A 23,075-nucleotide genomic window follows, 5' to 3' on the forward strand; every position below is an offset into this window, starting at 1 on the left:
AGATGCTTTGGCGCCCAAAACGCTCTTTGAAAATTGTGTGACGTCACAGTTTACGGTTTGACACATAACTACATACATACGTAGAAGATACGAATTGTCAACTGACATTTGTCATTTGTTGTTTATCGCTTAACTGTCAAACGGTGTCAATCCGAGAGTTGTGACGTCATCAGAATCTTCAAAGACGTTTCGAGTTTGGTCACGTGACGTGTGCCAAAAGATATTTTAAATTCAATATTTACAAAAATATAGTCATCACAGGTCCCCTAAAAGTAGTTTAACATGTTCTTATAATAATAATAATAATATAATAATTTAGCCTATATACGTCCCACTGCTGGGCACAGGCCTCCTCTCATGCGCGAGAGGGCTCGGGCTATAGTCCCCACGCTAGCCCAATGCGGATTGGGGATTTCACATACACCTTTGAATTTCTTCGCAGATGCATGCAGGTTTCCTCACGATGTTTTCCTTCACCGAAAAGCAAGTGGTAAATATCAAATGATATTTCGTACATAAGTTCCGAAAAACTCATTGGTACGAGCCAGGATTTGAACCCACGACCTCCGGATTGAAAGTCGGACGTCATATCCACTCGGCCACCACCGCTTACTAATCCAAAAGAATTTAATGGGATACTATTCTGCCCTAAGATTGGTAGATGGAAACAACCCTATTATAAATCATATACGATTCATTACAATGTTTTTCTTTCATAAGTAATAGTTATCGATTTTTAAACAGCTTTTAATATAATCTAATCCTATGAGTAGCCCCGAGACCCTAAATTGTTGTATTTGTTACAAATCTATATCACTTATAGAACTAGAGTCAGATTTGGAAGAGCTGGCCGGGCGGGCCGCGGCCGGCCCCGGGGCCAGCACGCGGCACACCGCGCAGGCCCCGGGGAACAGCTCGTGGCGGCTCTGAGGGAGCAGCACTTTGGCTATACCTGGACAATGTTAATAAATTAAGAACAGGTACTTATAGATTTACCCCTTTATTCATAAACGTTTACTAAAGTTGACAAGCCGCTAATAATCGTTTGTCCCTTTCCGACGTATTGGTATGATGGAAAGGGACAAACGATCATTAGCGGCTTGTTTTTAGTAGACGTTTATGAATAAGGGGGTTAAGCCCTAAAATGTGTTATAAACTGAAATAGATGTCATTATATTAGAGAAAACCGGCCAAGTGCGAGTCGGACTCGCGCACGAAGGATTCCGTGTCATTATCTATAAAAACGGCAGAAAAATCGTGTCTGTTGTATGGGAGCCCTCTTAAATATTTATTTTATTCCATTTTTTAGCATCTGTTGTTGTAGCGGCAACAGAAATACACCATCTGTGAAAATTCTAACTGTCTATCACGGTTCATGAGATACAGCTTGGTGACAGACGGACAAACAGACAGACGGACGGACAGCGGAGTCTTAGTAATAGGGTCCCATTTCCAGGGTTCCTTGAGGAGCTGGGCTGGCAGGACTAGCCCACCCCCAACATATCACGCAAAATAGGCGCAAGTCGTCGAGTTGCGGAAAACGGCCCAAATACAATACAATACAAAAGGGTCCCATTTTACCCTTTGGATACGGAATCCTAAAAAAGTGACAAAGGCCAGATTCGAACCGGCATCATTAGCTTACTCATACCCATATTATATAGACCGCATTTGTCAAGCTTTTTATTTTTAAAATATCCTTTATAGTTCGTGTCATCCACGATGACGCGCAGGTTTATCAAATCTAACCTCTAATAACATAATAATACGAGTGTTCGTGAATGACGCGATCTATACCGCGTTATAACATTTATACCAACGTGAATAACTTACACTGAAAGAAATGTTTGCATAACTGTAACAAAATTTTGGTTACTGTTTACACAAAAATTGGGACTTGCGAACTATGTGTTATATGTTACAAAACCGTGTTTGGCTATCAGTGTTCAGGTACTGGGTATACACTACAAAATAAGTTTGTAAATTTATGCAAAGTTTATTTTCTTATAACCGTAGTTTAGTTATTTAGTAAAGTTACAAAACCAGTTCGGCTATCTATTTTTTTCAGTGTAGTAGCGGTGGGCAAATTTATTTATACACACTTATCATAAACCCTCTATGATGCCTTCAAAATCCGTGAATAATGACCAACATTACGATAAACTGTTTTGTTACAACAAATTTCTTATCTGTGATAATGTAGTTATAGCTTCAAAACTACATCAAAATCGATTTGGTTATGCATTTAAATTTGGAACATCTGTGAAAAAAAAGCAATTCGATTTTATAATCTAATATATAATTCGATTCTAATATCAGTCGAAATGCCTTTTTGTTCGAAATGAAATGTCAATGGGGTTGGCCGGTCGAAGTATTAAACAGATGGCGCCATCATAGCTTGCCCTGTCAATCCCTAGAATTGTGTCAAATTCTTGTTTTTTTTTTTGGAATTTTGTGACCTGGATTCCAGTACTTTAAGCCAAATCTCATAGAACAAAACTAGAGACAGGGGCAAGCTATGATGGCGCCATCTATGCAAACCTTTGACAGTTGCCAACCCCATTGCATACAATTTTGGACATATCGCGCATATTAGTTTGTATCGAATGATACGGAAATGGGCCCCCGACTCTAGTTTGTCTATGAATTTAACCCTTTACCAGGCCCCGAAGAACCAGCGTGTCTTAATACGTACTTTATATGCTGTTGCAACCGTATTAAACGCCTTGTAAAAAATGTATTTATGAACGTCGGAGATCTTCCTTTAAACCAGAAATAAAAATGTGGGTTAAGGTTATCCCATCGCCTGTCTAAGTAATGAACTGTCATACTAGATTTTGTCTTATTATATTCTTGATCAGGCCAAGGGATATATTCCACCCACATCTTATATCGGTTATAATAGTCAAGGTTTAACTCCAAATCTCCTACGAAACATTATATCAATCACTGAAAAAAAAATCACTTACTTACGTGAGTTTTTATGACATGACAAGACAATTTACCGGGCCATGGGAAATATAGCTCCCACACAGTTAAACTCTAATAAGGCCATGGGATAATGTCAACCCACATCCTAATTCTGGTCATACACAATAATGCATGAATATTTAGCAATGTTTCCGATTACATTAGCTTTCAACACTCAAAATCTACAAAATATCAAAAAATTGTTCGACCTATGTACTTCTGTTTCATAGAAATTATGAAAAGTGTTCGAATTTATCCGTAGTTTACTGAAATTAGCGTTCAAGTGAATTTAAACGGCTGCCAAAGATATATTACGCAATTTAGAAGCGTGTTGTGAATGAAGATCATAAAATAATATTTTCAGGGATTGACAAAATATTTTGCAGGTGGTTTGGAGTTAAAACCTGACTACCGTAACCGATATAAGATGTGGGTGAAATATATCCCTTGGCCTGGTAAAGGGTTAAAAAAAAACTACATGCGTAAAAAAAGTTTTCATTTACCGCCATTTGACGTACAGTTTATCTTTTAATTCGTTTTAAGTATAAAATGAACATGTTTTGTTGTTTTTAAGGTAACTATAGCAAAAATTTCGTGTAAAATAAGCGATAAAAATATTTCGGTGACGCCACCACATATCCGCGAGTTCCGCAAAGAGAGCAACGATTTGGCAACGATGTCGGAGGCTGTAATTTGGGTTAGTGAATATTTCATAGAAAGTTTATAATATGTGTGTAGATAAAATAGTGTATGTAACTGTACATAACTAGGCATTAAAACAGTTGTGTGATCTTTTTAAGAAACCCACTTCGTTCGTTTCTTAAGCCCACACTCGTGTATTTTAATGCCTTTTATTATGTAGCAGTCACATAAACTACTATTATGTATTTTCGTAGGTCAATACCATACATATACTAATTATTTCATAGGACCGCCGGCGGTCCGGTCCGCGGGCCGTACTTTGCTCACCATTGATACAGAATATGTTGCATTAATGGCGTCTCGGTTTTTATTTCAAATAATATGAGTAAGTAGAGAGTAAGTACAGTTACACAATACAGATCACTTATCTATCCATAATTGTAATCCAAAATATTAAATAAAAAATTTGTCATTCACCTTCCGCTTCATCCTTCTCGTTTTCATTGGTAGATTCAGTCGTATCTTTATTGCCATTTTCTGTATCCGGGAGTTCCAGCCTCGTAGTTTCTAACGCCTCGCACTGGCGCGCAATCTCGGCCGCCAGCTCCGCCGCTGCTTCTTGTTTTCTGGAATTATCCATTGGAACATTTAAATATTTGTTTATACGGGAGGCAAAAAAGCAGACGAATCGCTTGACGGTAAGCGATTACCGTCGCCCATGGACACCCGCAACACTGGAGGAGTAAGTGCGTTGCCGACCTTTAGATGGGAAATAGAATACAAATCGAAATTAATAATCTCCTCATATGTGAAACGTAAAAGAGAGCGAACTTAACCCTTAACCTTTTGACCGCCAAAGACGTCATATGACGCGCGCGGCTACAGCCCAATATCAACCTTCATGCGTACCGACAAGGTTCACGATTACGCGCCGCGTGCGATCGGCGAGACGTTCAAAAGGTTAAATGCATGATTTTTATTTTTGGTTGGTATTAATATATGTATATGTTTTATAATTGTTTATTGATTCTGAGAAAAAAAAACATTGATTTTCACTGCTAAATCAGTGTTAAAATGTACATAGGCTAAATCATATTTATGTAAATATATAATTTTCAGTAAGAGATTTATGAAAAATCTTACTACTATCAGAAAGGTACACTATTTGTGATATACGTATGATAATGATTTTAAATATAAAATAATTGCAAACCCTAAAAAAAACCGCCTAAATCACATATTAAAAATCACCAACTTTTCCTGATTTTCCAAATTTTCATTTTGTCTTAAAACTAATGTAATTTTTTAGAACTAAAATATTGCGCAGATTTTAATAAAACATCTGAAAGTTTTTCTAATTAATTTACGATCTAAATAGTAATACAGGACTAAAAATTATGATTAAATTTAAATTCGATTTTTAAAATCTGTGACCTGTCTAATGCTTTGTAGACATTTGGCAACACTATGCGTTTAAGGGTTAAAGATGTCCTGTACTGTAGGAAAACAAGAAGATTTGAGGAAAATAGTGTGGGAATGCCGCCGGGGCAGTACCCTGCAGCTGCAACTCCAGGGAAAGTTGAACAAACACATGTTTCAAATTGGAAAGAAACAAGATGCGACATGCAGGTTCTGCCAGGAGTCAGAGGAGACTGCAATGCACATTCTCTGTTCCTGTGGACCACTAATGTCAAAAAGAAGTATCCACTTAGGGCGGCACGTATTGCAACCCTATGAGATACAGAACATTACGGCTCAAAGAATCTGAAGTTTCCTGGATTCAACGGTCATTCGTAATGAACTTTAAAGGGCTGTCACAATAGATCACTGCTCGGTCTACGTGGCAATCAAAGGCCCACAAACTCCAATAATAATAAATAATAAGGGTGTCTTCGTCGGTCGGAGTGGACCCCAAGGGGACCCGCAGGACTCTCAGCTCTGGCTTGCTTTCATTGGCCGTCCAGAGAGGAATCGTTAGAGCTAAATGCTCCAGGGGTGGAAGTGAAAACTTGCATAAGACGCGAGTTGGCACAGTGGCTGTTATCAGCCACTGGGTAGAAAGCGGCGTACACCTCTCGACACCCCTGAGCCGCTCACACCGGTGTTGCTCCTGGTCGTCTTCACGACGGCAGTTTCAGGGGCCCATCTAGTGGGCGGCGAGTCACCGCCTGCCTCGATAACTAGTGGAAACATTGTTATGGCAGGTGTCCGGACGTCTTTGCAATAACCCAATCTCATTGTCCTCCCAAACTTCAATCCATAGACCGTTATACTGTTAATTTTTACTACAATAGTCCCAATGCCTGCTGCGACCGGTTCATGGGTGTCTATTGTTGCGCCCGTGAACGGGTTCCAGCAGGCGTTCTAATACATGACATTAAAGCTCTCCAAGGGGCATCTACGTGTTGGATCTATATCCCCACGCAAGCCTATCAAAAGACCGGGATTTATAGGCCCGTGAAATCCAAGGAGATAAATAATAACTCCAGGAATTGGGTCACGTGAACCATAGCCCGCCTGCTGCCGGCCGGCGTCCCTACATTTCATCTACAAAGCAATATGTGTCACATGGTAGCAACCACTGTAACAACTTCATTTCCACTTTAAGCGTTAATACTTAAATCCCTCACTACGCTAAGGATTTTAAAAAACGCCCACGCCGTAAATATACGGGACCTACAACTTCGTAGGCAGGACCACTACCAACTAGGCTAGAAGAATGTTGTTCAGAAACGTTCAAAAATGTATTCATTTTTTATCCTTTTTCGTTTGTTTGTAATACTAATAGGTAAAAACTAACTTTATAAATGTCCATATATTAATTTTAATTTCATTCAACAAAATAACTGATGTGTAATTTCTTATGCGACTTCCAACAAGGTTGCGTTAAACGTTTAACGTTATAATCGGTAACATAAAGTAGTAAGTTTGTGATGAGTAAATTCGTCGATTAGCTCAGCCAGTTCCATGGTGTAATGGTCAGCACTCTTGACTCTGAATCCAGCGATCCGAGTTCAAATCTCGGTGGAACCTGACTTTTTGTATTTTTTCTTTTCATATCTTCTGTTATTTAGGAATATTAGAATATATATATATATTTAAATATATGTATTATTAAATCTATTTTATAAATCTTAATTTAAAATATTTTTTGAAGTTAAACTGTAATATAATTAATATAAACCATATGTATTTTAGAGCATTATTTTCATCTCCACATTACGAAGTTTCACTTCTTCCGCGCTTTTTTTCCTAATTATTTTATGCAAATTGCATATTTTTTAATTAAATTATATTCAATAATAAAGTGTATAAAGTCAGTCATAATTTCAGCTCAACGAGGGGGGGGGGGGGGGGGGGGGGGGGGGGGGGGGGGGGGGGCGCGAGTTTAGGGTCGGCAACGCGCATGTAACTCCTCTGGAGTTGCAGGTGTACATAGGCTACGGAGACTGCTTACCATCAGGCGGACCGTATGCTTGTTTGCCACCGATGTAGTATAAAAAAAAAAAAAACAAAAAATGTTCAAATTTAAGTATGGCAATTTTGTATTCAAAAGTCTGACAGTTCCTAGAGCTTTCAAAAACTTACCTGTTGTTATACAATTTCCCCAACGGCTATCGTCTTTGGCACTTTTTGTATTTATAATTTGGAAAGTAAACCAGCGGTAATAGTACAGTCCAGTTTACCTTATTTCCTCTTTCCTGGCATCGATCTCCTGCATGGCCCGCTCCGCGCGGCCCCACACGTCCTGGAGCAGCAGCGCGCGCGCGCGGCCGCGGCGCTCGGCCTGGCGGCAGTACTCCTGCGCCCAGGCGGACGGCGTGTACTGCGCGTGCGGAGACTTCACGCTGCCCTGCCCGTGAGGAGACTTCACATTTCCTTGCCCGTCCGGAGATTTAACACTTCCCTGCTCGTGTGGAGATTTTACGCTTTCATTGGAGTGGACCGGTGACTTGTCTTTCGTGCTGCTTATTTTCTCCTCCTTGAAATATAAAGATTCGTGTAAAATAGAGAGAAAGTGGTTGTCTACTGTAAATGTTAAAATGAACATCACTAAGATGTACAAAGGCGCCCAATATTAAATTAGTAACAAAAGCGTGCAAACATAAATGAACGAATGCAAATATTTTTTTATACTACGACTATACTACGCGATCCCCGCAGCCTATGGACGCCCGCAACTCCAGAGATGTTACATGCGCGTTGCCAACCCTCTTAAAACCTGTACACTCCTTTTTGAAGAACCCCCATACTGTAGACCCCCGGCAAAACAATTACACGCTTCTGGTAATCTTTGATGGCTCAGAGTGATTAGATCAGTGTTCCAAAAGGTACTTAGCAAGTTCAAGTCTTGGCCGAAGAGGTGAATGTTTCAATGTTTGCAGACATATGTGTGAAGTTGGTATTGGGGGATATACATGTAACAAACACCACACCCACTAGAGCGGTGCCACAGTCATGCAGGGAGCGGAGATTGATAAATACTATCGATATATGGTGGATTGAAAAATTCGCGGCCTGAATATTAAAAACAAAACAGAGGTTTTTTAATTTATTTTTATTTTTCTACATAGTCCCCGTCGAGTTGAATGCACTTGTTCCATCTGGATTCCAGAGCCATTTGAGACCTTTAAAATAGGCATCCACCTCAGCTTGGACCTCGGCGTTCCTTGAAAATTTCATACCACCCATATGTTTTTTTAAATTGGGGAACAGATGAAAGTCCGATGGTGCTAAATCGGGTGAATAAGGTGGGTGGGGCAATATTTCAAACCCATATTTGGCCATATTATGTACAGAATATCATTTGATATTTACCACTCATTCCTTCAAAGGTGTATGTGAAGTCTCCTACCTGCATTTGGCCAGCGTGGGGACTATGGCCTAAACCCTCTCGCACATAAGAGGAGACTTGTGCCTAGCAGCGGGACGTGTATAAGCTGAATTATTGTTATATGCCAACATAAAAATTTACACACCTTAAAAGAATTCACCGAAGACTTCTTCTTGAACATTGGCATAATATCCTGGGCCTGCAACCAATTCGTTACTTTATTAACAGAATCCTTCCTTCTCTCCGTAATCTCCTCATCTTCCTTAATTGGCTTTATAAACTCCTCTGGCTTAACTAGTTTCAGAGGCTCTTCGGATAGCGTTAGTGCCATTATGGAGGCTATGGCGACGTTGCGAGCTCGCCGTGGCTTGTTTGGAGGCTTATTTTCTTTTGTGTTGCTTTTGGTTTTTGTGAAGGGGGGCGCTTGGATATTCAGTTTTCTGATTTCAATTGGACCAGAGAAAAACTCTTCATTGGGAGGATGTTCGTCTTGCATCTGTAATGTAAGAATTAATTTATTAATTTGTCATTTACTACAGTACTAACCAACCAATAATACACATACACCAACCGACTAGGAAAGGCTGAAGACCGCAAGCACTGGAGGAAGACCCTGGAAGATGGAGCAGTTGCACACGATGAAGCTTGGCTTGAAACTCCTTCACACTAGGCAAGAACTGAGACACCAGCGCGCTGATTTCCCACCTTCGTCACCGGGCATGACATTCTCCTGCCCGCTATACGGTCGCGGCTGCTGCTCTCGAATTGGGCTTATGGCTTACTGGTCATTTAAGTGTGCCGCAATGTTATGGACGCTGTTTAAACCATCATTTAATTGATGTTTTTACGGTGTACGATAGTTTAGTAAGTAGTAGTCCTTTGTGCGAGCGATGAGAAAATTTGGTCTCATGTAATGATTTTTTCAGAGGTTTTTTAATTGAATGTCTGGTCAACTTGAATTTTTTACTATAGCTTTTTTGGTAATATGTTGAGGGTCATATTGTATTTCACCGTATTTAAAAATATGCAATCTACAAACTAACCTATATTGTTTATAAGTTCATACATAGAGAAATAAGAAGATTCTTATCTCTCTATGGTTAATACAAAAACACTCAACGGTGATATATTATTGGCTGGTACTGTATCTTTGGTCCGTGACTTTGTCTGCGTAGGGTCATGATGATGATTTTTATCAATAATATTATGTCATTCCTTGGGGCTCAAATTATCACCATAAGAAATTTCATCTAAATCGGTTTAGTGGTTTGAGGTTAGTAAATAAATATAAATAATAAATAAATATTATAGGACATTATTACACAAATTGACTAAGTCCCACAGTAAGCTCAATAAGGCTTGTGTTGAGGGTACTTAGACAATGATACATATAATATATAAATATATTTATAAATACTTAAATACATAGAAAACACCCATGACTCAGGAACAAATATCCATGCTCATCACACGAATAAATGCCCTTACCAGGATTTGAACCCGGGACCATCAGCTTCGTAGGCAGGGTCACTACCCACTAGGCCAAACCGGTCGTCAAAGCTGTACCCCAGGGGATAAGGCATTAATTTTGCCATTTGTACTAACAACTATCACATGATTATGAATGATGATGATGGTATCCTGTTATCCCTCATCAGGGACATAGGGCTTTCAGAAGGATTTCCATTTTTCACGCTCCAGTGTGGCCTCCTCCAGCTCCGCCCAGCCCAGGCCAACTGATGCGGCCTCCAAGTTGTACCTGGGCGACCTTGCCCCCTTTTTCCGGGAATTTTCCAAGTCAGCCCTTACAATTGTCATATACAGTGCATTTTAAATGAATAAATCATTGAAATATGACAAGTTCTCACCAGTTCCAGCATGGTTTTTATTTGGTATAAGTCTGGGCCTGAGCTGAAGTCTCCAGTACCTCCTGGGTCCAAAGACGTCCAGTGCCGATAGTACTCCTCCTCTGTCTCTGAAATCAACATGTTTTCATTAATAACTTTAGCATATAAACATTTTGTCGACCTGTCTAGCCTAGGTTTGTTGACCCTGCCTGTCACACAAATATTTGTTTTTGAGTCATGGGTGTTTTCTTTGTATTTAAGTAATAACATTTATTTCATGCATTTTGTTTTTACGAACTCATTTGATTACAGTTTTACATATTTATTTGCATGTCGCTTTTGCAGAAAACGGCTGCCCCAAGAGTTCCAGAAATATACACATGATGTATATTCTTACCTTCTGTTATATTGTGGACTGGTGGATTCGCGCCGGCGACGGCAGAGTCGATCCCGCCCGGCACCCAGCGACCTTGGGCAAACGACAAATCCCGCAGAATTGCAGACTCGTCGGTCCATTTAGACCCCATTGCGGAAAAGCCGGTAGCGATTTAATCCAGATTTTATATGATGCCAGCTACTAATGCAAGGATTGCAAGGCTTAAACAAAGCCGTGAACAGTTTGTTTCTAATTTTGGATGAGATTTCACCAGGAAGTTTTAAAAAGAAAGGTAGAATTTAAAAGTACACAGAAATGGCAGCCCCAAAAACGGCTGGCGGTTTTGCCAGAGTAATTCAATAAAATTATCAAGGAAACATTTTAGTACACACACTATTAAAATAATCGCAGCCGAGACGGCCAATTAAAATTATTACAACACAATACTACATGAAGAGCCTGAATAATTCAAATAAAATTAGTGTTGTCTTTTTTTTTCCATAAAGGAACTAAACAGTCTTTGGCAACTCCTTTGTTGACAAGAAATGTTTGACGAAAGAGTTCCCAAGTTGACAACATACCGGACGGGAGCCAGAAATATCAACGTAACATTAATACGCACATACGAGCGGCAACCATTTTGAAATATAAATCCAACTGCATTGATTCGTGTGTCAAATAATAACAAATTTATAACGTTGAAATTTTCTTTTCCTTTATATTATTGTGCGTGTCCGGACTGTTTTAATATAGTAAAAATGGTTGGCAAAAGCCGATATTGTGAGATATGCGGCGTGAGAGAAATTTTCAGAGAAGGCTTCTTTGCCAAATTTCCCAAGGATAAACTGCGGTAAGTCAACCAGTTCCTAATTACAACTAGGGAATAAATCAAATTACTTTATTAAACATTTTGATTTGTTAGTCGCGTAAGCTGAAGGCGGTTCGAATCCGCCACTCCGTAATGCCGTAAGGGATTCATATACTTAGGAGCAGCAAGCACGGACTGCTCGCCCTTAGAGTTGGTTAAAGACTTTTCAGTCGTAACTAATTGTTTTTTGCTATGTTTGCTACCAGTAAATCTCTTCCAGTTGTTATAATGGATATATATAGTTTTAGGAAATAATAGGTTCCAATATCATTATCTCTTTAAACTCTATTTTTGTTAGTACACTATCTTTTATTACTTACCTACTACAAAAGCTTTGATGTAATTCACTGTAATTTTTGGTGGCTATATCTGAAGTACTTATTGAACCCATTTGGGTTCTAATCAATTTAAAATACTATCTTCGTCTTATGTTTGTAATAATTGTACTACATATTAACTTCTTATGCATCTTTGTACCTCTCAATAGTGTGTCAGTATATTATTTGCTCACAGGTGTAAAACTTGGCTTAGACAAGTTGGAAAAGAAGATCTCATTCACGTACCCATTGAAAAATTGCATGAGCTTCGTCATGTTTGTGGTGACCACTTTGACCGGAGAGACTTTGGGAAGACAGGAAATAAGCTTAAAAAAAGAGCCTATCCAAAGTTAAATCTTTCTGCACCTCCACTGTCAGAACATCAATTAACAGGATTTCCTCAACATGTTGCAAGTAGACAAGGTAACTTTCTATTAGCCATAATAAATTAACCTTAGTTTAAAACAGTCATCCAGCTAACCTGAAAAAAAATCTGAGAAGTTCTGATTTTAGACCTAACCAGATTAATCTTAAATATTATGATATTAAAAAGATATGATAACACATTCATAAAAAAGACCAATACACGTTCGAATTGACCTGTAAGTAAATGGCCTGTTGTGTGCTATATTTTGCAGTACCTACCGCCAGAGTAGGTATTTCATTATTTTTCATTCCATACCCACTTACCAATGTTTTAATGGAAAACAAACAATGTCTATCTAACAAGAAACTATCAATACTATGCTATGAGATATTGAAATTTCGTATAGAAACATTGATTGAAGGTTAATTATATTAAATCTCTTCTTCTTCTTCCTTGCGTTGTCCCGGCATATTCCCACGGCTCATGAGAACCTGGAGTCCGCTTGACAACTAATCCCTAGATTTGGCGTAGGCACTAGTTTTTACGAAAGCGACTGCCATCGGACCGAAAAGCGACTGGTAAACATCAAATGATATTTCGCACATAAGTTCCGAAAAACTCATTGGTACGAGCCGGGGTTTGACCGCACCGGGGTACCGCTAGGCCACCAGCGCTTCATTATATTGTATACAACAAAATATAAAGTTACTTAATGGTAATATAAAAAATATTAACATTTTACATAACAATTTTAAATTTCAGGTGCACACCAGAGCCATGCACTTTTACATGCCAGGATACCTCTCTCGACATCTAGCACTGAAAATGGTAATTATGCTAGTTACCATCTTTGAAATAATCGTTTCAAACAGACTTAAAGATAACAATAGCATCGCAATATTCTCATCTTCACATCCTGTTCGAAATTATTTGTTGTACCGGCATATTCCCACGACTCAAGGGAGCCTGGGGTCCACTTGACAACTAATCCCAAGATTTGGCATAGGCACTAGTTTTTACGAAAGCGAATGCCATCTGACCTTCCAACACAGAGGGTATAAATCCTTTCAAAATGAAACAATGAATTAGATTTACCGAAAGAGGGAGTGGGACAGACACGCGCCGTGCTTCAATAACACCTTATCGAAAATACGTTAAAAATAAGAAAAAACCGGCCAAGAGCATGTCGGACAGTTAAATGGTTACTTTATAAGCGATTGAAATGCCTACCAAGTCTCACTGGGCATTTACGAAGCTTGCTATTTCTATAGAAACAGATATCGTGTAAGGGACCAAAATATTATTTAATTTATTGAAATATAATATAGTGGCGTACACAAAATATGATATTTTACATTAGATTATTAATAAAAAAGTAAATATAATTTGTATAGGTGAAATAAACATCTACAATTTAACGATTTGAATTTGTAATACTTTTTGTTAACGTGCTTCGTATAGTATTTCGATCATTTACGATTTTGACATATATATAGTACGAGAAACTCGAAAAAGTTGTTCGTAATCTTTAGTTGTGTTTTATAAATAGTGATAAGTGACCATTCTTATAAATATGCCAAAATAACAATATATTTACATTGTTTTCGCGATAAAATATACCTGTGGGTCTTTCTTTGTGTCTTTTGCATACAAAAATCAAGTGTATATTACACGCCGGTGGCATTACCGCGCGAACGTTATTGAGGCTTTCGTTTGTTATCATATTACAATGATATTATTACTGATAAATTATGAGGTGGTAAATTAGTAATTTCTATATAATAATAGTACAAAAATATTGGATTTGTTCTCCTTAGTTTGTTAATTGTTTGTTTGGTAGTTTATGGTTAGTATAAATATCTAACAAGAAACTCTATCAATACTATGCTATGAGATATTGAAATTTCGTATAGAAACATTGATTGAAGGTTAATTATATTAAATCTCTTCTTCCTCGCGTTTCCGGCATATTCCCACGGCTCATGAGAACCTGGGGTCCGCTTGACAACTAATCCCTAGATTTGGCGTAGGCACTAGTTTTTACGAAAGCGACTGCCATCGGATCGAAAAGCGACTGGTAAATATCAAATGATATTTCATACATAAGTTCCGAAAAACTCATTGGTATGAGCCGGGGTTTGTACCCGCGACTTCCGGATTGCAAGTCGCACACCCTTACCGCTAGGCCACCAGCGCTTCATTATATTGTATACAACAAAATATACAGTTACTTAATGGTAATATTAACATTTTACATAACAATTTTAAATTTCAGGTGCACACCAGAGCCATGCACCTTTACATGCCAGGATACCTCTCTCGACATCGAGCACTGAAAATGGTAACTATGCTAGTTACCATCTTTAAAACGTTTCAAACAGACTTAAAGATAGAATAGTAGCATCGCAATATTCGCATATTCACATCCTGTTTGAAATTATTTGTAAAAACAATAATTTTCCATGATTTTATGTAGGTACCTATGTTTGTCCACCTATTTCTTAAAATCTGTCCCACTTATGGCCGTTTTTAGGGTTCCATAGCCAAAATAGCAAAAACGAAACCCTTATAGTTTTGTCATGTGCGGCCACAGTCCGGCTGTCCATCCGTCTGGCCGCTGTCGGTACAATTAATCAATCAATCATCGTTTATTATAGGATATTATTACACAAATTGACTAAGTCCCACAGTAAGCTCAATAAGGCTTGTGCTGTTGGTACTTAGACAACGATATATAATATAATATATAAATATTTATAAATACTTACATACCTACTTAGAAAACACCCATGACTCAGAAATAAATATCTGTGCCCATCACACAAATAAATGCCCTTACCAGGATTTGAATTTGAACCCAGTACCATCGGCTACATAGGCACTTGCCCATAGGTTTCTTATGATATAAGGGGCAAACATGCAGATGAATCGTCTGATGGTAAGCGATTAACGGCGCCCATGTAATGTCCATTCCATGACAGTGACATGCATCATAAAAAAGGTACCTAATTATGCTAGTTTTGCTTTAAAAGTCTATCCACACAGACCTCAAGATTGTTTGTCTACGTATTTCTTCGAATTTGTTAGCCCGTTTTGGACAGAATGGCAACAACTAATCCCTTGTAGTTTCGTCATGTCCGTCTATCCATCCGTCCGTATGTCACAGCTATTTTATTCAAAAACTATATAAGATGTATGGGTATTTTAATAAGCATATTTTTTTAAATATTATTATGATAAAGACATCATATAGGAAGCAAACGAGCACACACGAGCACGAATCACCTGATGGTAAGCTATTACCGTCGCCCATGGGCACCCGCAACACTATAGGTGTTGTAATTGCGTTGCCAGCTTCTTTTCTTGAAGGTTTTAAAATCGTAGTAGCGGTCCGGAAATACTGCAGGCGACAGTTCATTCTACAGCTCAGCTGTGCAAGGCAGGAACTTTCTGGAGAAACTCATAGTTGAGGACTGCCAACCCTCTAAAGTCGTGTCGATAGAAATGTTGTAGCGTGGAAGAGACATTCCTTAGGCAAATCCTCCGAAATATCAACATTAGCACATCATTCGATAGGTCTTAACTTTAATAACAATTTTAAGGCTTCTAAGCAAGTTTATTAATGAAATAGTAAGACTCCGCTGTCCGTCCGTCCGTCCGTCCGTCCGTCCGTCCGTCCGTCCGTCACCAGGCTGTATCTCATGAACCGTGATAGTTAGACAGTTGAAATTTTCACAGATGGTGTATTTCTGTTTTTTAGCATAACTACATTACCTAAACTTAGGCTAACTATGGAACTTTTATCAATACGTTCGAATATACATGTTAGTATGACAGTCTCGCTTATTGATACGAACTACGGGTGTGGTTTCGTTGGGAAGGAAAGGAGCAAAACACCTTAAAGTTTAGAGCCCATGTAATTTTCACCAAGACCGGTTTAGTAGTCAGGATATGGACCTAAATGAATGCATTTGTAGCGTGACGATTTGTACGGAAATGGTCTTTGCATCCTCTAAGTTTACTAAAGGACTCTTTACCAGGTAGGTATAGGTATTCACGGGGACGTGATATGCATTTCCTCAAGCGTCATTATATAGTAGGTATCAGCTATAAGTTGATATTTAATATAGATATAATATTTATTAAATAGTTAAGAAGTAAGTAAGGTACCTATAGTATGTAAACGGTCTAAGTACCTACTTGGTTAACAGCCGAATACGACTGACAAATAATAAAAATGAATAATTCAGCCGATATACGTCCCACTGCTGTGCACAGGCCTCCTCTCATGCGAGAGGGCTCGGGCTATAGTCCCCACGCTAGCCCAATGCGGATTGGGGACTTCACATACACCTTTGAATTTCTTCGCAGATTATGCAGGTTTCCTCACGATGTTTTCCTTCACCGAAAAGCTAGTGGTAAATATCAAATGACATTTCGTACACGAGTTCCGAAAAAACTCATTGGTACGAGCCAGGATTTGAACCCGCGACCTCCGGATTGAAAGTTGGACGTCATATCCACTCGGCTACCACCGGTTTATTAATAAATATTATAGGACATTATTACACAAATTGACTAAGCCCCACAGTAAGCTCAAGAAGCTCTGTTGTGGGTACTCAGACAACGATATACATAATATATAAATATGTATAAATACTTAAATATGGCTCTATATGTGTTCAACTCTGAGTTTATCTCGGGAACGGGTGGAGTTACCGAGTTGATATTACAGCGATATACTCAGGTCTAAGGTTGTTAAAAAATAAAACTTCTAAGCTAACATAGAAGAATGACACGGCCGTTTATGCCTTAAAAGCGTATATTTCGACACTTTGTAAGGAATTAAAATTTATATGGTAATCCCCGTTGACCTAGAACTACTTTTTTCTACGGGCAACTAACACTGAACGAGACAATTCTAAAAAAAAACCAAACACAATTAGGTTGCGTTGTTTTATCACAGTTTTATCAGCTCGATCGTATATTGCATTGTCACCCAACTTACATCATATATGTAAAGTTTCAGCTCAATCGAATGATAGGAAGTGTGTGTAATTTAGTCCGATTTATTTACGGGACTTAATTTTCGAAAATAATAATGTGTAAAGGCAAAGTCTATGGCTGAGATTATAGCAAGGCTGAAGGCGCGGAGCATCCGATTGGCGCTTACGAATGAGATTACAAAAGGTCGAGCTGTAAGAAAGCAGAGCTTGAAATTGATCAATGGCGAAGTGTGGACGAAGCCGAAGGCCGAGCTGCGAGAGAGGAAAGCTTGGATTTGGATCCATAGCCATAGTGTAAGTTTTTTTTTATGATACAGGAGGCAAACGTGCAGGCGGATCACCTGATGGTAAGCGATTATCGCCACCCGTGTAAGTGAGGCAGAAGATCGACTTGCGAAAACGTTACGTTTTAAAAAGTGTCTTTTTGATGTTAAAAGTCGAAAAGTCAAAAGCATTTATTTGTTGTTAGCCAAACATACAGTTGCTAACAGTTAGTTGCCACTTGATCATTCGGCAAAATGAAATTATGCGAATAATTGGCTGCGAAATGACATTTGGCAATATAACTGTCGGCAATGATTTAGAGAACCTCTAGACTGCTCCACATAAGACCCACCAACTGCAAAACAGTGGCTTGAAACCGAAGTTATGTAATCACCTGTATGTACTGCTTGGCCTTTGGATTTATTCGAATGCGCGACTTGATAGGATTCTTTTGGTTTTCGACCTTGGCGGGGGCCCCTTATAACACTTAAAAAATTGACAATTAGGTCGCAGGATTACGGCTCGGCCTGGCCGACAAATCTGGCGTGCAAGAGAGCAAATTCGCTACAAGATCGGTAGCCTATGTCGAAAAATCGGCTGACGGGTTGGCGACCCCGACCGCAAGATTTTTTGGCCATGAGCTTTGAGGGCCTCCGCGTAAAGTCGAATCAAAAGCCGACGTTGCTTTTGATTCGACCTTACGTGCCCTTACGTGCCCTTACTCTCTTACTCTTACGTCCTTTCGTTTTCCTACTTGTACACGCACAAAAAGTTTCATAATACTAATTTATTTTTGCCTACGATTTTGGTGCCCCCCCCTAGACGTGGTGCCCTAAGCAAGTGCTTATTTTGCTTAAGGGTTAATCCGGCACTGACTATATATCTCTGATGTAATCAAAATTTATTTTTCTCGTACAATAAAGTGTTAACTTTCTGACTTACTTATTATGCGGATTATTTGATTTCAGTTTTGGTACCAGCGAGACGCGGATCTAGTGATACTCTAGTTCTTACTCTAGCACCACCTATATTCTGTCAACTCCATCTTGTGAGAGGGACGAGATCGCGGCGACGACGTCGCGGAGCTCGTGCCCCTCAGTGTCCTGCAGGAGGACACTGGCTTCTATGAGTACATGTTTAAAAGTAATTGCCTGTAAGTATTAACTGGTCGACATTGCACAGTAAGGTCAAAAATTTAGTGCCCACCTTAGGCTAATGATATGATAGAGTAGAGGTACTACCCGTTCACTTGAAATTGGCCGTCAGCGACCATTACATGATAACGTCACAGGTACAAGTACTAGTACTAACGAAATAATATCGTACTTTAACTTTTAATGCTTACTTTTTTGTGATTGTATTAAATGTAAGTAATAAAAGTAAGAAGTTTTAAAACTGTGGTAGCCGAGTGGATAAGACCTCAGTGGGGGTGTTGCGGGGCCGAAGCCGGGGGGGTAACGGCCAATTTGAAGCGAACGGGTTGTTTGTACTGGTTCTAAAAAGTGCATTTTCTGTAACTGTCGATCTGCAGGTAATGGACTATTTGCAACACTCCATCCTCCCACTTGTCCGTTACTCGTCTAAGTTCTGAAAAGATTGCTTGAATACTTTTGATCTTATTACGAGTAACAAAGTTATTCCTATTACCTATACACTATACCATGTATAATGCCTTCTTCTTTGTCTATAGCATTGGTGAAAAGCAAATTAAAAACTTGCTAAAAATAGCAAAGTTTAGTAAGAACAAAGACCTGAAGGAAACTTCGCAAGCTGAGATTAGAGAGAAGTGTTTAAGATTATATGGAAAGTAAGTAAGTTAAAATTTGTGCTCACATAAATAAATAAATATTATAGGACATTATTACACAAATTGACTAAGTCCCACAGTAAGCTCAATAAGGCTTGTATTGTATGTACCTAGACAACGATATATATAATATATAATTATAAATACTTAAATACATAGAAAACACCCATGACTCAGAAACAAATATCCGTGTTCATCACACAAATATATGCTCTTACCAGGATTTGAACCCGGGACCATCAGCTTCATAGGCAGGGTCACTATTACCCACTAGGCCAGACCGGTCGTCACGACGGTCGTCATATATTGTATTTGTATCTGTTGTACAAGATAATTTACAGTACGATACATAGTTTAAAATTCATGATGCCAACGGCCACTTTCTATGCCACCGCACCGCTGGCCGTCGGCAGGGTGTTCATCCTCATACCCTAGAGCCCAAATGGTCTTGCACTGTGCGGTTTAAGAGGAATGTCTTCCCGCGGACCGGACGCTCCGGCTGTGGAATGAGCTCCCTGCCGAGGTTTTCCCGAGGGTATACAGTATGGGGTTCTTCAAAAAAGGAGTGTACAGGTTTTAAAAGGGTCGGCAACGCGTATGTAACACCTCTGGAGAGGCGTCCATAGGCTACGGTGACTGCTTACCATACGGTGAATGTTTGCCACCGACGTGGTATAAAAAAAATCAAATATGACAACTTAAATTTACGAGGCCGTGCCGTACAGTTGCAATCGTGGCCCACAAATGATCTCGCCGGAAGATCAGCGCTGACCTTCACGTTAGCATTATGCTGAGGCGAGCACATTTCGTGGTAAACTATTTCAATATGTTTTAATCTTATTTTTTCTTTGTAATATATATACTTCTGTATGTAAATTAAGTTTTACCACGAAATAAATGATTTATGATAATGATAATGAAATATCAGAATACCAATTCCGACGATAATTAATTTTGGCTTATTTATACTAGACGATTACTTTTGCTTTCCTTACTTAATGGCGTGTAGAGATTTGACTAAGTCCCACGGTAAACTCAATAAGGCTTGTGTTGCGGGTACTTAGACAACGATATATATAATATATGAATATTTATAAATACTTAAATACATAGAAAACACCCATGACTCAGGAACAAATATCCATGCTCATCACACGAATAAATGCCCTTACCAGGATTTGAACCCGGGACCATTGGCTTCGTAGGCAGGGTCACTACCCACTAGGCCAGACCGGTCGTCAAGAGATGAGGTGTTTATAATTAGAATTACATATTTTATGAGTTTATTTTATAAACATTATTAAATTCAATATTATTACAACACCAAATTTTAACAATAATAGATCTTTCTTAACTTTATGGAACCAGGGCTCAACTAATCGGTTTTACATCATTTCTTAATGATAGGCCAACATAGGTACTAGGTACTACGCTCGTATATTGGTATCTCTATAATTATGATATCACTATATATCTCTGATGTAATCAAAATTTATTTTTCTCGTACAACAAAGTGTTAACTTTCTGACTTACTTATTATGCGGATTATTTGATTTCAGCTTTGGTACCAGCGAAACGCTCCCCGTCTTGCTGACAACCTGGATCTAGTGATACTCTAGTTCTTACTTCTGATAATCGAAAAACGAAGCAAGCAAATCACAAGACTGATGGTAAGTGAAAATGCTATTGTAACTCGTATTAAAAAAAAAATTTTTATCTCTCAGCAGTTTAAGGCATTAATTCGAAAGTTATTGGTTAATATCTCTGTCTGCATACATACCATTGCTTAAAACAAGCCTACTTTCATCCACTTGGTAAAAGGTACATATTTTAATTTTTCCGCGGATGTACCTATGTTTGCATTGTAGGGATGAATTTAAGAAACCAGAACGACTTCCGGAGTTTCTTTTAAATTAATTTGACTTGTTACAGATTACAATACAACGAAGAAAGCATTGCTGAAGAAGCTCAAGAAAGTGAAAACGAGTTTACTTTATAAGTTTTTGCCTAATAAGTAGGACTTTAACTAGACAAATTGATTTTTATAAATCCATCTTTACAACATGGTATCTATGCTTACCATAGGGTGTACAGATGAAGTAGGATGAGTGATTTAGTAAGCCTAATAAAAAAGTAACCCAGAACTGCCATAACTAATTAATTACTAATTACTTAGAAGTTAGAATACAGATTCAGGATCATTTATATCTTGTTGAAAATTAATATATTTTATATCTGGGAGACCGAGTTTTGATCGGAACAGTGTTGGCCGAAAGTTAATTGCAATTAACCATTGTTGGCTCGGAAAACATAAAAACAAAAAAATATGCACGTTTTCCCAGAGATAAGACCTTGCTAGAACAATTTTTCCCCTTGTTCCTCGTACATAACCCAGTTACATTACCAGATATGTACAAGGAAAAATGATTCCTCGCACAAAACCGGGTAATGTATTAAGAAATATTTTTGCTTTGTACATTACCGTTAACATTTCCAGTTTTGTACGAGGATGTAAATATTCTTCCTACATTACTTGGTTTTGCTCAAAGAAATCTATATTCCGTGTACATGTAATTGTTTTAAAAATTACTACTGTTACTAAAGAGGACATAACATTAACAGTCCATGAAAGTTTTGTCAATACATATAAGCGTATGGTGCGTCCACGGTTTCACATCGACAACTCAGGTTTTGTGAATATTTTTAAACTGCAGCAGTAACTAGGTTTTTATTAGGGTTCCGTAGTCAACTAGGAACCCTTATAGTTTCGCTATGTCTGTCCGTCCGTCCGTCCGTCCGTCCGTCTGTCTGTCCGAGGCTTTGCTCTGTGATTGTTAGTGCTAGGAAGCTGAAATTTGGTATGGATATATAAATCAATAAAAATCGATCGATTTTGTTTTATGTATTTAAATAATAATATATATAGATTAAGTTCATTGGGCAACTACAGGACCCTACACTGAGCATGGCCCGACATGCTCTTGGCCAATTTATTCATTTATTGTTTACTCGCAGAACCTCCTTGGTTTTGTACATGGAATAAAGGTTTCTTTGAGCAAAACCAAGTAATATAGGAAGAATATTTACATCCTCGTACAAAACTGGTAATGTTATCGGTAATGTGCAAAGAAAAAATATTTCTTAATACATTACCCGGTTTTGTGCGAAGAATATTTTTTTCCTTGTACATTGCTGGTAATGTAACTCGGTTATGTACGAGGAACAAGGGAATTTTTCGCCCCCGAAAACCCCCATATAGCAAATTTGATCTATAAATAAATATTTATATACAAGAATTGGTCGTTTAAAGGTATACGATAAGATTATGTTGATCTCGGTCATTGTCAATAATACTAATACCACCAAAAACTTTTTCATGTAAAATGTTGCCAAGATGAAAACATTAGGCTCGCACTGTAAAAAAATTATCAGATCCTGAGATATACATAAGTAGAGCCAAGCTTTAAAATCAAAAGGCATTTATTTCGTTAAATAGTACAACATAACACTCATGGTTGGGACTTCTTAGTAAGTATGAATAATGCCTGTGACAGGAAGCTGAGAGAACCCTGGAGCACTGTCCGTTTTTAGTCCCATAATAATACTTCTAACCTCAACGGGGTCAGCGGGTAACAGTACAAAGGTGTTGCTACAGAATTTATTAAAGTCTCGTTCTTATTGGTTGTTACTTCTGGGGCTCTGTAAAAAATATCCCCTGCTAATGAAAGGCATTGGCAAGGCCAACATCAGCAAAGAAAACATTGACATTTTACTGAC

The 23,075-nt window shown here is 38.4% G+C and overlaps 3 protein-coding genes across 11 annotated transcripts in view; 1 reads left to right on the plus strand and 2 right to left on the minus strand.

The window, feature by feature from the left end:
• LOC133521813 (cilia- and flagella-associated protein 52) overlaps positions 1-23,075 on the minus strand; it is a 355,058-nt gene that overhangs the window by 228,618 nt on the left and 103,365 nt on the right. The window lies entirely within an intron of this gene.
• LOC133521803 (uncharacterized) lies at positions 620-11,170 on the minus strand. Its single transcript, XM_061856865.1, has 6 exons — positions 10,691-11,170; positions 10,315-10,421; positions 8,592-8,942; positions 7,299-7,594; positions 4,090-4,238; positions 620-952 (listed from the first exon to the last, which is right to left on the minus strand). The coding sequence occupies exons 1-6, from the start codon at positions 10,818-10,820 to the stop codon at positions 801-803; spliced, it is 1,185 nt and encodes a 394-aa protein (XP_061712849.1). The 5' UTR covers positions 10,821-11,170; the 3' UTR covers positions 620-800.
• On the plus strand, positions 11,190-21,698 carry LOC133521804 (uncharacterized). Of its 9 annotated transcripts, none has more exons than XR_009799940.1 (7): positions 11,190-12,277; positions 12,984-13,049; positions 14,497-14,562; positions 18,460-18,644; positions 19,182-19,302; positions 20,858-20,968; positions 21,231-21,698. XR_009799940.1 is itself a non-coding variant. In XM_061856866.1 (7 exons), exons 1-5 carry the CDS (start codon positions 11,428-11,430, stop codon positions 18,618-18,620), a joined length of 612 nt encoding a protein of 203 aa, XP_061712850.1. In that variant the 5' UTR covers positions 11,190-11,427; the 3' UTR covers positions 18,621-18,644; positions 20,858-20,968; positions 21,231-21,698. The 9 variants fall into 9 exon arrangements, 5 of the variants coding, with proteins under 5 accessions (XP_061712850.1, XP_061712855.1, XP_061712852.1 ...); XR_009799937.1 differs by having other exon boundaries at positions 19,182-19,298; XM_061856866.1 differs by lacking the exon at positions 19,182-19,302 and having other exon boundaries at positions 11,190-11,519; positions 12,051-12,277.

Source organism: Cydia pomonella, chromosome 10 (assembly GCF_033807575.1).
Source record: "Cydia pomonella isolate Wapato2018A chromosome 10, ilCydPomo1, whole genome shotgun sequence".
Classification (NCBI taxonomy): domain Eukaryota; kingdom Metazoa; phylum Arthropoda; class Insecta; order Lepidoptera; family Tortricidae; genus Cydia; species Cydia pomonella.

Bases quoted from the DNA above. Each gene is read 5' to 3' on its own strand.
- LOC133521803 (XM_061856865.1), bottom strand. From the start codon at position 10,820: ATGGGGTCTAAATGGACCGACGAGTCTGCAATTCTGCGGGATTTGTCG. The intron at 10,422-10,690 runs GTAAGAATATAC...TGTTGATTTCAG, and splicing joins AGTCCACAATATAACAGAAG to AGACAGAGGAGGAGTACTAT. The intron at 7,595-8,591 runs GTGTGTAAATTT...TTATATTTCAAG, and splicing joins CTTCGGTGAATTCTTTTAAG to GAGGAGAAAATAAGCAGCAC.
- LOC133521804 (XM_061856866.1), top strand. From the start codon at position 11,428: ATGGTTGGCAAAAGCCGATATTGTGAGATATGCGGCGTGAGAGAAATT. The intron at 11,520-12,050 runs GTAAGTCAACCA...ATTTGCTCACAG, and splicing joins TTTCCCAAGGATAAACTGCG to GTGTAAAACTTGGCTTAGAC. The intron at 12,278-12,983 runs GTAACTTTCTAT...TTTAAATTTCAG, and splicing joins ACATGTTGCAAGTAGACAAG to GTGCACACCAGAGCCATGCA.